At 48.3% G+C, this 14646-nt stretch overlaps 1 protein-coding gene across 1 annotated transcript; it reads left to right on the forward strand.

The window, feature by feature from the left end:
* Positions 1-439: 439 nt before the first annotated feature.
* ano7 (anoctamin 7) lies at positions 440-13626 on the forward strand. Its single transcript, XM_088345308.1, has 24 exons — positions 440-667; positions 2200-2327; positions 3169-3226; positions 3786-3916; positions 3981-4088; positions 4147-4283; positions 4485-4542; positions 4780-4890; positions 4960-5125; positions 5208-5298; positions 5366-5462; positions 5631-5774; positions 5979-6116; positions 6171-6269; positions 6404-6506; positions 8855-8966; positions 10163-10217; positions 10285-10382; positions 11483-11649; positions 11839-12044; positions 12124-12257; positions 12683-12773; positions 13092-13211; positions 13315-13626. The coding sequence occupies exons 2-24, from the start codon at positions 2250-2252 to the stop codon at positions 13435-13437; spliced, it is 2625 nt and encodes an 874-aa protein (XP_088201434.1). The 5' UTR covers positions 440-667; positions 2200-2249; the 3' UTR covers positions 13438-13626.
* Positions 13627-14646: the final 1020 nt, after the last annotated feature.

Genomic DNA, 14646 nt, shown 5'->3' on the forward strand with positions numbered 1-14646 from the left:
ATCTATCTATCTATCTATCTATCTATCTATCTATCTATCTAGACATCTATCTATCTAGACATCTATTTACTATCTATCTATCTACCGGTTGCCAGCCAATCACAGAGACTGACAACTCACTCGCTCATTGACAATTTGAACCAGAAACGCATGTTTTTGTAACGTGAGAGGCATGCAAACCCACGCAAGCACGGGGAGAATATGCAAACTCCACACAGGAGGTTCGATCTCATGACTTTAGAACTGTGCGGCACACGCGCTAACCACTGCCCCGCCGTGCTGCCCCTCTGCGTCTCGCGGTGATAAAATAGGCGCCGTCCGTTTCAGCCAGAAGATGGCGCCCTACCGATTCCTATTCTCTCCGTGTTTCTGGGAAGGTTCGGCGCCGTTGAAGAGAAGCAACTTTTGAGCAGCTGTCGCCAGAGAACGAGAACTTGAAAAGGAGGACGCCTGTTCAGAACTTTCGCGCCAAGTCGACCGTGTTCCTATTTCTTCACCCGGTCGTTGTGTTGAATCGGATTGTGAGTCCGCATCTCGTTTTTCTGTCCGGGAGGCTTTCGAACCTTGAGCTCGTCCGACCTTTCCAGTTAGAACATGAAAACTTAAGCGAGGACCCAAACGCAGACGGGATTATCGATTCCCACTTGGCATTGTAAAGTGGCGGAAGGTGAGTTGAAAACGCTCCTATTTACTCCCTTATATTGACTTGAGTACTTTTTGGGACATGTTGTACTTTGACATCACTTTTACTCGAGTAGATTTGTGAAGAAGAATGTGTACTCTTACTCCATTACATTAGGCTACATCGAGGCTGTCATCTTTTATCTAATTTCCTTTTACCTTTTCTATTTTAGTCCTTTTTACATTTCCTTGTTATGATTCATTATTTCCTTTTTTTGTCCTTTTTTATTACCGTTTAACTTTGCTCTTTTCTATTTGATTTCATTGATATTTTCCTTTATTTCTCCAGGTTTTTTTGGTCTTATTTCTTTGTTTTGTTTCTCCCACTTTTAGCTTTTTTTTCATCCTAAGGTGCGTTGCGCTCACTTTGATTTTCCGTCTTTGGTCTCCTTCCTTTGCGCTTTGTTTTTTGGTTTTGGGCGGCTCGACAGAATACGGCGACATCTAGTGGGAAAATGATAGGCGCTGTCAGTTTTAACTATCGTATCAAGGCAGCTGTATGGCTTTGTGACTGTAACCCTAAATCAGGAAGGGGGCAAATACTTTTTCACGGCACCGACCAGGGGTCTCCGACTCGCGGTCCGGGGCCCGAGATCAGGGGACGGCGTCGCTGTGCGGTCCTTTCGGACATTTTGGGATTAAGGGCCGAACAAAAAAACGGGACTTGACTCTTTATACATATATACATAAATGACTATGACGGCTAAAGATACAAATACAAGATGAACTCAAGACGATTTAAGGTTTTGTCAGGACCAGAACGGAAACCAGACCCAATTGCGTTACGTTTCTCTCAGTTTTATCGGAAGAAAGAGAAAGGGTTGTCCCCACGATCCGGTGTTCGCCGGGCGCAGGAAGCAGGTCGCTCCGAACGCAGAAGCGGGACTCCCGTGGCGAGCGATGGCGCTGTCGGGAACAGAAAAACGGGTCAGTCGCCGGGACAGGAGAGCAAAAATCGTGGTCGAGGAGGGAGTCGTAAGCCAGGAAAGGAGAGCGGACGTGGTCGGGGACAAAAAAAGGTCGAAAGCCAGGACGGGAGAGTAGACGTGATCGGGATCAAAAGCGGGTCGAAGCCGAAGGACAGACGGGAGCAAAAAACAGGTGGGAGTCAAGGACGAAATCAAGACTTGCCTAGTGTAAACTGAGGTTTGCGGACGACCTGACAACAGGGGACAGATAGGGTTGGGTTTAAATAGGGACAGGGAGCCACAGGCACAGGAGTGGCTAGAGGTGAAGCATATTGCTAATCGTGACAGCTTTTTTTTTTCAAGAAGAAAATAAGGAAACTCAAGGTGACTGAAACAAGATGAGAAAAATAAAGGACAGGAAAATAAAGAATAGAAAAAAAGAGAAAACTGCATTTTCTTTGTTTTTGTCTTTTTTCTCATCTATTTTTGTTTTTGTGCCCCGACTTCCCCCAGATCCTAACCTCAGCGGCCCCCGACTCAGACGATCACTTTGCTTTTTTGTGCGCGTGCGTGTGTTTTGAGTAAATCCAAATGATTTTGTTGGCCCGAGGACAAGAAGCTAAGGAATCGGTCCGACCGGATCCTTTTGCGAGGACGAAGATGCTCGGGGACCAGGAAGCGGGGACCCCGATCGCCGCGGATACCAAACCCAAGGTCGACTACGGCAGCGTCGCCACGGTAACCGCTCGCATCCTCAACGGGCATCCTCCCCGAGCATCCTCCCTTAGCATCCTCCGTTAGCATCCCTTGCTAAGGAGCGATTGAGGTCGAGGCTCAACAACAAAAACCGCCTCCTCTTTAGTTTTCCGGCAAATACAAGAGAATAGAAAGGAATAGAATAAAATAGAATAGAACATAACAGATTAGAATAGCACCTAATGGAATAGAATAAAATTGAACACATTAAAACGGAATCAAATTGAAGATAAAACAGAACACGATAGGACAAAATAGAGCAGAACATAATAGGACAGAATAGAATAGAATAGAATAGAATAGAATAGAATAGAATAGAATAGAATATTCCTTTCTATTCTAGAGTGGAATTAAATGGAACAGAATAGAGTAGGACATAATCAAACAGAAAATAATATAACATAGTAGAACATAATCCAACAGAATACAACATGATCGAATGGAACACGGTAGACATAGAAGAATAGAATAAGACAAAAATAACAGAACGGAACAGAACCAAACATAACAGAATAGGATACGACGGAAAAAAGTCGAACAGAATAAAACTGAAAAGAATATAAAATCATATGATGTCAAATCACCGATTAGAACATAATAGACATAATAGAACAGAAGATCTTATAACAAAAGATGATAAAAGAATAGTCTTCCTTGACATTGATGACAAGGTAGCGATCCTTGTTTACATGGAGATTAGACATGGCACCCCAGCACCAAATTCGCCAAAATAACGACAGGATCAATTGGCAGAAGGAAAAACGGAAGCAGCAAGACGACGGTATGTTGGCAAAATATGGAGTGTGATTTGTCTCTTTTCGAGGACGCTAAGGTGTCGCCGCGGGACAAGAACACGTTTAGCGACGGATCCACTCGCGTCGGTGAGTCCAAGACGCGTTAGCGTCAATATTAGCTTAGCAAACAGGCCGCACCTCTTTCTTATTTGCAGAGACGCTGAACAGACGTACAGGAACCCGCTTCAAAACTAGCTTTGTTTGACCCGCTTTTTTATATTCTTTATGCTAAACCAGCCCGCTTGAAGTGTCTTCAATCTCTCCATGCAGTCCACATCCTCTATGCTTTGCTAGTCGCCATCTTGAAACCCTCCACCTGCTCCATATTCTCCTTGCTAAGCTGGCTTGGTTTGACCCTCTTGAAAGCCTCCATCTACTTCATATTCTTTATGCTAAACTAGCCCGCTTGAAGTGTCTTCAATCTCTCCATGCAGTCCACATCCTCTATGCTTAGCTAGTCGCCTTTAACCATCTTGATACCCTCCACCTGGTCCTTATTCTCCTTGCAAGCTAGCCCAGTTCAAGCATCTTGTGGCACCCATCCACAACACTATCCATATTTTCTATTTTCTTGGCCAAGAGTAGTTTTTTTCACAGTACAGTCTATTTTAATGTTGCCAATCGGCATGCTCCAATCGTTGCGCAGATTTTGTCCTTGCCTGGGAGGAACCTCACAACCCTGACAAAGAGGACAGCAAGTCCACTAACTCTGGCCACAGCAAGTGGAGGGAACACTTCCTCAAAAAACTCCAATTTTCTGGACTCCTGATGGAGAAGGTGAACCGAAAGACACAACCCCTAGCACCGAATCTTTGACTCTTATCGCTTGCCGGCGGTACAGAGGGACGTGGTCCAGCCCCAGACCAGGATCTGCTTCGTCCTCCTGAGCGCCCCCTGGAACGTCCTCTGCTACTACGCTGAGGAAATCAGTCTGCGAGTCCCCCTGCAGGTGACGGACGGACAAACGACTGATTTTTACCCTGTCCTGATCGGTGCCGCTCCTGCAGGTCGTCAACACTTCCTATGTCGATTGGTCGGCGAGCGTGCTCCAGTACCTGAAGCTCCCCAACCCGTTTGCGCAGGAGGTCCCCTGTCCGCCGCCTGATTTCTACACCTGCCAGTTCAGGAACAGCAAACTGGATAGGTTAGTGCTCTTTGAAAATACACAACTAAGATTCTGAGGGGTTATCTAAGGCTCACAAGTCACAACGCAGTCCAGGCAGAACCCACCCTCGGTCAAAAGACAACCAGGAACTGGGGTCGGATCAGGAGACACAGCAGAGGAAAAACCTCTGGAAAAGTCTCATCGCAATGAGGTCTTTAACGGTTTGTGCACGTTTCTCAGATTTCTGGGGAGCGAAGACAAAGACACCTTCTTTAAGACGACCCAAAGACATCAAGTGGTGAGTTGCTGTGTTTGCTAGCTGCGCTACGCTTCACATGAGAGAAAGAAAAACATCCTCATTAAAAGAGTTCAGGATGTTTCAGTCAGCAGGCGGATGGGAGTCCACCTACTCCTCAAACACAAACTTACTCCAAGCCATTCGCCCCCTCCCCCTTAGCGTTAGAGCTAGCTAATACCAAAAACGAAAAGAAAAGCCAAACAAAAGCCCTTTGCGTGTTGTCCACATGTCTCGCAGCTGTACGAGATCCTGGCCCGAACCCCTTACGGTTCGGTGTCCAAAGGGGAAGTGGGAATCGACCGTCTGCTGAGCGAGCAGGTCTTCACGTCGGCGTTTCCTCTCCACGAGGTGGACTTCAGTTCGGGATCTGACGGTAGTCGCAATCAAAACACAGCGCTTACAGTTTCTTTCCTCCAGGGCGGATTCAGACTTCCTAAAATGCCGAAGCCGGACCGGTGTTTGGCTCTCAGGCAAATTCTGTACGGGTACTGGGCGAAGTGGTCCTGCTGGGCTCGCTACCAACCTCTGGACCACATTAGGGAGTATTTTGGAGAGAAGATCGCTCTTTACTTTGCTTGGCTGGGTAATGGCGAGACGAAGGTTTCTTCGTACGTTTCCGCGACCAGTTTTAAATGAAAGTCTGTTTCCGTTGTAACGGTCCGCAGGGTTCTACACGGCCATGTTGGTGCCGGCCTCCCTGGTCGGGACTGTGGTGTTCCTTACTGGATTTTGGCTGATGACGACCGATGTCCCGGCGTGCGTAGACGAGCTAGCTAGTGATGACAATAATGTTCCGCGCTAATTTTTTTTTCTTCACTTTTAGGATGGAGTTGTGTAACAGTGGCGGCAACTTTGTCATGTGTCCCATTTGCAACATCTGCTCCTACTGGAACTATTCAAGCATCTGTCTCACCTTTAAGGTGATGCATCTCATCAGCTGTTTGTTCTGGTCCGTCCGTCCTGTCGGCCCCGTCTGTCCCGTCTATCTGGTTACTCCGGTCCTTCCTGTCGGTCTCTCGGTCCGGTCTGTCCTGTCCGACCTGTGTCCGTCCGACTCAGTTTCTGTTTATCTGCCGTTCTACCCGAAGGCGGGGATCCTTTTTGACAACGGAGGAACCGTTTTTCTCAGCGTCTTCATGTCCTTGTGGGCTGTGACGTTTTTGGAGTACTGGAAGAGAACCTGTTCCTCCCTGTCCCACCGTTGGGACTGCACGGATTTCCAGGACATCGAGGTAACCGGTCGCGACACACCCGAATCACTTGGCCTCACGTCTGCTATTCGTCGGCACCGGCTTCACTATTGATGCCTGTCCAAGCCGTCTTGTGTAAAACCAAAATGGAGGACTTTCTGTAACAGTCTGCGGTCACAGGTTCTCATGTCACTGCAACCGGAAAGAAGCATTCTGTCGTGTGTAAGGGCGGTTCTTATTTGGCAGGAGCGACCACGGCCCGAGTTCACGGCCATGGCACCCATGACCATCAGGAACCCCCTGACGGGATCCGAAGAACCCTACTTCCCGGAAAAAATGCGCTTCAACCGTGTGATGACCGGCTGCATGATCCTGGTCATCATGGTGAGGTTTCCGGCAGTCTCAGAAACAACACGGTTTGAACTTTGCCCCTTGCAGGTGGTAGTGGTCCTCATGTTCCTGATCGCCATCATTTTGTATCGCTCCATCCTGAGTATTGTCATCTCCCAGTCTAAGTTCAGCTTCTTCATTTTCTCAGTGAGTGATGACTATTGTTTTTCTTACCAGAGGTCCAGAGTTTGGAGTCTTACCAACTGGCGGAAAGGGCTCTGATGTAGCGATCGAGGGGGCCTCCCTTCGCGACCGCTTGTTCAGTTTCTGTCCGCTTTCAGGCAGCCAGGATCGCCAGCCTGACGGGATCGGTCTTGAACTTGCTGGTCATTCTCATCTTGTCTCGCGTTTACATCTCGCTGGCGCACATCCTCACCAGATGGGGTCAGTCTTTTAGAGGACTTATTTGGTCTTTTTATCGTTGAAGAACTGTCAACTGAAAAATAAGCGCCCCCGCTCGGTTTTGGCACGGGATGAACGTGTAAATCTGAACCCAGGACCTCAGAAAAACAAGGGGGACGTGCTAATCTTGACACATTTATCTTTTGACCAACCACGAAATTAGGAGACACTACGAGAAGCACCTGGCCACAGCCAGAGCTTTAGTGTTGTGACAAGTAGGGGAAGCCCTTTGGACTGGGCAGAAAAAGCTCCAGAGCCCATGTAGACCAGGGATCTCCAAGGAGGTTCATGCGGGCACCTGGGTGCCCCCTAAGGATAGCTGAGGTGCCCGCAGACCTGTTCTGAAAAGAGCTCATCACAGCTGACTCGTTGGGATTTTCTAGTTAATTGATTTTTTTTTGTGGTTGACTGAGTCCATATATACCTCTTTTTAATAATTGACCTGGTAACAACATAGTCACATGCTAAGTGGTTCATTTGGAAATTCAAATCAATACATCCCACTCCTGACAGATGTATTGTTTGGGGCGGCAGTAGCTCAGGAGGTAGAGCGCTCGTCTCGGGATCAAGGGTTCCCAGTACGAATCCCGGCTCGTCCGTGTTACACGTCAAAGTGTCCTTGGGTAAGACACTGAACCCATAATACCCCCAATAAGCAGGTTAGCGTCTTACACGGCTACAATACAAGGCCGCTATAGGGAATTGTGGAGCACACTGTAAAGCGCTTTGGGAAGTCATTGACTTGAAAAGCGCTAGAGAAATGCAAATCATTTTCCATTTTTTCCATTCCAGGTGATGTGCTTCATGGCCGGATCAAATTCTATTCAAATATTGATCCTTATTTTAGCCAAAAACAAAAACTGTACAGAAGTATGTCAAGAAATTTGAGGAAAAGGTGTTGGAAATGAACTATCAAAATGTAGCGTTTACCAAATTGTTGGAATGAGTGATCCGACTCCATGAATCAAACACAACCTACATTCATCCAACAATTTATGCGCGCTCGTTACTTGAGGGAAAAGATGAACAGGAAGCCCACATTTTCACACTGGGGCAGATTTAATTTCCCTTACAGTTTAACTAAGTGTACTCCGTCAAAAACAGCCGAATCAGTGACGATGTTGGAGTCTCTGGGAAGCCCTCTTCTGAAGTCCTTTAGCTTTCTCCCATTGGCCATCTTCTCCCCGCATAATGGTGTGCCGGCTCCTCCCACGGGCGTGCCAAGGAAGCCCTCCGGGCTTCACAATCTCATAGACGAGCGCCTTGACCAAAACAACACCAGGCCTTTCTGCGTCAACAGCGTCTGGGTGTGCTGATTGTGTTATTAGCAGTACGTCCCGTTCCTGTAAACAACCCATTCCACCACTTATGCCTGCCCTGAACTTTCACTGCTCATAAAATAAAGGCACAGTCAGTAAATAACTATAGCATTAAACTCAATAAATGTAACCTGTATTCCATCGTATAAAATCCTTTATAGTCAAATGTATGAATTCCTTTAAAGGTTAAAAAGGCTTGTTCTTTTCAAGGTGGGATTGGAATGTGACACTAGGTCTGTATGCAGGGTCTCTGCTAGGCTTTGTGCTGAGCGTGGACTGGCCTCCCAGGAAGATACAAGACTGATGTTCAGCTTGACCCGTAAATACAGTATGCTCATCGGAGCGACACGGGAGCGATCTCTGCCGAGACGAGCTTTATTTTACGGGAACGGGGCAGTCGTGCCCATGAACACCATCGCCAGTGATTCGGCGATCGCTGGGCGGAAGAAGAAGGACAGCAGTCTGGCGTGGAACAACAGGAAGCCAGAGACCGACGAGATCGATACCAGCTACACGAGTAGATACCGGACAGATGGGGTTGATACCGGACAGGACGGGACAGACAGGATCGATAACAGATAGATAACAGACAGGAGGAGATAGACGGGAACGATACCAGACGCCGGAGACCGATATCAGAACAAAATAGACGGGATCGATATCGGACAGGAAACCGGACCGAGTCAAAACACGCATCTTTCGGGTGCAGAGGTTCGTTGACAGACTGACAAAGGGTGAGTGAGAGCACTGAGCTTAAATAGGAGGGAAGCCGACCAGTCAACGAGCCGCAGCTGTCGCCGAACGGACGGGGCCAACTGGCAACCGTGACATCAATTCTCAGAAATTGTAAAATGCTGCATATATGGTGATTCATTTCTTTTCAGTTGATGAGTTGGTTCTGTGTCGTGATGTTTTTTGCAACGTGACTGAAAAGAACAAAGAAAAAATACAAAAACTATATGTGGAGTGACATTGGACTGTAACATAACATGCCTTTTGTTCGTTTTCCAGAGATGCATCGCACTCAAAGCAAATACGAAGACATGTTCATCCTGAAAGTCTTCGTCTTCCAGTTTGTCAACTTCTATTCGTCGCCGGTCTACGTGGCCTTCTTCAAAGGCAGGTGGGCAACTGGCCTTATAGCGCTCTATTGCCGAAGAACTGATCTCCGATACCGATTAAACAGAGACAAGAGTGTTGGCTCAAAGGACCAGGATAAGGCCAATTTATGAGCTGAATGCTAATCTGGTTCTGAAACGGGGAGGAAACTCGTCAACATCACCGAATCTGGACAATCGGGGCGTCTCGTCCCATATCGGTTGCACAGTCTTCTATAACAAAGTGTTTTTCTCCACAATATTCCCCCTTTGAGGAATGAAAGTCATCCTCCAAAGTTTGAAAGTCTGTGATACTATATTGCAGAATCATTGATCTTAAATGCTGATGAGGTGATTGCAGGCTTGAAAGTGTTCATTTTTTGGGAACGGACCCATGTGGGAGAAGCAGGAACGAGAAGCAGGGCTGCCCGAAAAGAGGAACGGTATTTGATAACAAAAGGGGGTACAAAGTGGCGGTCACAGAACAACGAAAATTTCCAACACAACCAGGCGCAGCCGTTAGGCCTTCTCCTCGCCGCCAGGACAGGAAGCCGGGTGCGGCCGAGGGGCCTCTACGTCGCTGCTAGAACAGAAATGACCGACAGGACAGGGATGTGGAAGCCTCCACCTGGTTCCTTTGCTGGTCGGGTCATTTACAATTCCACTGCCGCACCGGGTTTGTTTAATTTGTTTTTGGTTTCTTTGTTCCTACGCGCACAGCTTTTTTCATTTCCAGTTTTGGTCTTCGTTTCGGGTTTTGTTTCGTTTCGATACCGTATTTTTCTGTGAACCCGTGTTTCTTTGTGACTTTCTGTTATTAAATACCATCCCTTTTTTGATCACCCCTGCCTCCAGTTTCCGCGTCCCCCAAAATTTAAGAGAAAGAACTTACCAGGAAAGGCCTGGTTTATAGGTCTGGCTGTCAAATTCCAATCCCGTCAACAACACCAAATTTGGACAATCAGGCCGTCTTCAACTTATCGGTTACACAATCCTTCCATAACCGTTTATAGAATGACATTCTCTGCAGATGTTCTCCTCAAGCTCTTAGCAAGGGGACAGTTTTTGTACAAAAATAGCTCGTTTAGGTTCACCTGCACACAGGTGGTCCTAAGAACTTGCCAAATGCCATTCAGTAGTCCAGACGATCTTCTAAGAGTCAAGTACGTCTCGTTGCCGGCCGCCCCCGGCCTCATCCGGTTCCTCTACGTTTTGTCTTCAGGTTCGTGGGCTACCCGGGAAATTACGTGACGCTGTTCGGAGTGCGCAACGAAGACGTGAGCGGCGGCCATTTTTGCCGGGCGTGTCGGTCGGCGAAACTAAAGTTACCGCTTCTGATCGCAGTGCGGCGCCGGCGGCTGCCTGATCGAGTTGGCTCAGGAGCTGCTGGTCATCATGGTGGGAAAGCAACTCATCAACAACGTGCAGGAGTTTGTCTTCCCGTAAGCCAGCACCGCGTCAACTCTCGGAGTCGAGCGCCGCTTTACCTCCGTCGTATCTCGAGTGAAATTTGGGGGGTCGATCCGTTTTTTAAACAAATAACGGATTGACCGATTAAGACGAAGAGCCAAATTTATTCTTTTCAAAACTTGCCTTTTTGGAGCCACCACAGAGGACCTTTTTTAGTTCTTCTGAATATCAAAAAGATAAAAATACAAGATTTTGGTAGTGTGATAAAAATTCCCCCTTAAACCAATCCACACTTAGCACCACGAGATGGTGTTTGGCATTAAGACGACGGCCCAGTCTGGATGTCCTCAGGGGTAGAGCAGTGAGGGATCCTGTAGGCTAGAGATCCGGTCATGAAGAGGACCAGGGGATGAGTGGCTTAGGGTTAGCACCGGTCGGCTGCGGGTGACTTCTTTTGAGGTCGCTGGCTCGATCAGGCTTGGGCGCTGGCTTGGCATGTTCTCTGGTTGCTTGTTAAACTGAAACTTGGTCAGAACCATTTTGATTGCATGCAGGCCAGGATTTGGTCCTGTGCTGCTTATTGCTTGCTGGATCTCTTGCCTATCATAAAGAACTCTTTAGGGCTCTTGTCCGCTCGCTGGCTTCTTTCAAACCGCGAAGTCTCTCGCGCCTGCTCGCAGCTCCGGCCTCCTGGGCAGCAGGGGCCTCCCACTCCTCCGACCGGTCTGTTCCTTTGTGTCACACATGCATGCAAAATAACAAATCTCACACCCAGATGTAATCAGATCACTCAGTCAGTGTGAACGATTGAATTAGATCATAGTATTCAGTTAAGATGTTCTGACATCATTTACTATGACATTAGAAAACGGAGTTCAGACGCAATGTTGAATGCGCTAAGTCTCACATCTAATGTCCATCCGAACCGTCGAGCTTCGGCACACAGCGTGAAAGATACCGATCGCTCGTATGTTATGATATATTTATGGCCAGGTGGTGATCCATCCATCATTTCTTAATTTGCGCCCTGCGATCGGTTGACTGCCGATCCAGCCGCAATCCTGTATTTTGCACGGAGACCGATGTTTTGACAAGGATTTCCCGTCCAACCGTTTTGTTCTTTGCCTGGCAGGAAGCTTCGAGCGTGGTGGCAGAGGAGAAAAAGGACAAGGAAGGTCCAGGAAGACCTGGTGAGCCAGGGTGAACAGGAAGATCCGGCAGAGCAGGGCATTACTCCCTGGGAGGCAGACTACCAGCTCCTACTCTGTGAGGGACTCTTCAGCGAGTACCTGGAGATGGGTGAGCCTGACATCCGCCAAACCTTGCCAGTTGCATCAAACTCACCATGACACTCCAAATTCAAAAGCCTGACGGGCCGCAGTTTGCCCATTCCTGGTCTAGGACCAGTCGGTGGTCTGTCCCTTGGGCATTCTATGTAGGAAACGGCTTGCGTGTCCTCCTTCTCGTGTTGTCTCGTGCGCTTTTCAGTGATCCAGTTTGGTTTCATCACCATATTTGTGGCGGCGTGCCCCCTGGCGCCCCTCTTCGCCCTCATCAACAACTGGGTGGAGATCCGATTGGACGCTCAGAAGTTCGTGACGGAATACAGGCGTCCGGTGGCGGAACGGGCGCAAGACATCGGCATCTGGTTGGACATCATGCAGTTCATCGCCTACGCCGCCGTCCTGGGGAACGTAGGGAGCGGGCGGGGACGGGAGGGGCAGGGCTCCCGGGCTCCGCCTCCTCTCATTTTCGCCATCTTTCCGGCGGCAGGCCTTCCTGATCGCCTTCACGTCTTCCTTCCTGCCTCGTTTGTACTTCCGCTACACGAGGAACGCCGAGCTCAGCGGATACGTCAACTTCACGCTGGCCACCTCGCCCCGCCTCCACGGCCCCCTCACCTGCAGGTAACGGCACTTGACTATCAAGAGAGGGAGGGAGAAGAGGAAAAAAAGACAGAATGAAAAAGAAAGAATGAAAAAGAGAGAGACCTCAAGAGACAAAGAAAGACAAAGAGAGTGAAAAAGAAAAAATAGAGAAAATGAGAGACAGAGAGGTAGAGAAAGTGAGAGTGAGAAAGAGAAGTTAAGAGATAAAAGGAGAGACACAGAGGTACAGAAGGAGAAAAGAGAGAGAGACTGAAAAAGGAAAGAGATAGAAAAAGAAATAAAGATGAGTAGATCTGATCTTATCTGATCTTAAGGCTATGTGAGGGGCTGGTACGCCTCCCTGCACCAGAGGGCGCCAAAAGGGTTGGAACTGGACACGGCTACAATTGAGGCAAGTGAGAGAATTTGAGAAAGTCCTAAAGTCAGCTTCTTGTGGCCCCCAGGTATCGGGGCCTCAGGGATCAAAACGGACAATACCTTCCTGAATATTTTCACCTGCTCGCCGCGCGACTCTGCTTCGTCATCGTCTTTGAGGTCGGTGCTTTGATTCTTGCTCTGTGACTCTTCACTCGTTGAAGTAAGATTCGCTAGCTCTTTTTGGCGCTAGCTTTTTTGGCGTTAGCTGTTGCTAAAGGGCTCACATCGAGCCAAACGTGAATCAAAACCGCTGGCCTCGTTGGCGTTAGCCTTCTTGGCGCTAGCATTCTGGTGTTAGCCCTCGCCAAAGTGCTCACATTTAGGCAAAAAAGCCGCTAAAGATCGTTAGCCCTTTTGCCGCATTTAGCCAAACGGAAGTCAAAACCAAACCGCCATAGAACAGTTTGAGCCACATTGGATTTGAATTTCTGGCAGCACGTGGTGTTTTTCATCGGTCGCCTGATCGATATGTTGGTCCCGGACATCCCGGAGGAGGTGGAGCTTAAGATGAAGAGGGAGCACTACATGGCCAAGGAGGCTCTGGCAGAGAACCAGGTGGGCAGAGATGCTAACACTGCCGCTAAGCTAGCAAAGCTGCTACTTTTGCGACACTAACGAAGCGACCGATTGACCCGTCCGTGCCATCTTTGCCGCCTAGGCTCTAGGAAGGTCCATGATTCCCACGCAGGCTGCCGATTGGTCGGGCGTAACCCGGCAGCGCAAGTCCCGCCCCTCGACTCGGGACGCCCTGGTGGAGCTCCCGGAAGGCGCCGACGGATGAAGAATCTTCGACGGCGTCCTCCCGATTTCTCCACTTTTGCCAGCACGCACTTTTGGCCGACGGCTAACGTGCTAGCGTTTGCACGACCGTTCCGTTTTTTGTTTCTATCTTTTTCCGTGCGTGACAAAAACTTGTTGTGATTGGGTTAGCGCTAGCCAGCCCAAAATGTTTTTCTAACCCCTGGACTAGAAAATCCATATAAATGAATTTCTCCTCATGAAGATAATCTCCTTACTGTGTATTTACAACTATGAAACGAAATACTGAAACGGGGGTTCAGTTACAAGCGCATATTTGGTTGTGTGCGGAATGGTAGGCGGTGCACGGGGAGGGGCTACGGCTTGTACAGGAACAACTCAATCGACGGGTCATTGACGTGCGCTGCATTTTGGTCTTTTTATTTGTCAAATTATTTGAGCAAATATACTATGCCCGTAGAAAAAGGAAAACATCTTGGGCAGGACCTAGAAACGGAGAAGGAAATCTCGGAGTGCTTTGAAGCCAAAACGGTAATGGAGTGTCTCGGCAAAGTGTTGGTTTGCAAGCTCTCGAGATGGCGCAAGCCAAAAAATATGCTTTGACAGGTCTGTGTACACCTTTTCTTCTGTTTGTTTTATTTATAGTATAAATCATATTTTAGAGGGCGGCTCGGCGGCGCAGTGGTTAGCGTGTGTGCGGCACTGTTCTGAGGAAATGAGATCGAATCTTCCTGTGTGGAGTTCGCATGTTCTCCCTGCGCTTGCGTGGGTTTCCTCCGGGCACTCCGGTTTCCTGGCCAGTCCAAATTGTTCCTAGGTGCGAATGAGCGTGTGAGTTGTCTGTCCCTGTATGCCCTGCGATTGCGAAGATAGCTGGGATGGGCTCCAGCACCCCCGCGACCCTACTGAGGATAAGCGATGCTGATATAGATGAATGAATAATATGAATTTAGAGCCATTTTAAAGAGTCTCCTTCAATGGGAGTATTTGTAACCAAATAGTTACTTTTAGAGTCCTAAACTGTAACCTGTAACCCTAACCTCCTAGAGCTAAACTTTAACCCCTAACCTCCAACCCTAACACCTAAACACCAAACAAAAACCTATAACCCTAACCTTTACCTCTAGCCCCCAACCCTTAACCCTAACCCGTAAACACCAAAGTATGCATTGTACTCCTAAACTCGGACCCCCAACCCTAACTCCCAAACCACTGAACCTAACTCCTAAAC

The sequence above is a fragment of the Urocampus carinirostris genome, chromosome 10 (genome assembly GCF_059441175.1).
Source record: "Urocampus carinirostris isolate Australia breed hairy pipefish chromosome 10, RoL_Ucar_1.0, whole genome shotgun sequence".
NCBI classification, from domain to species: domain Eukaryota; kingdom Metazoa; phylum Chordata; class Actinopteri; order Syngnathiformes; family Syngnathidae; genus Urocampus; species Urocampus carinirostris.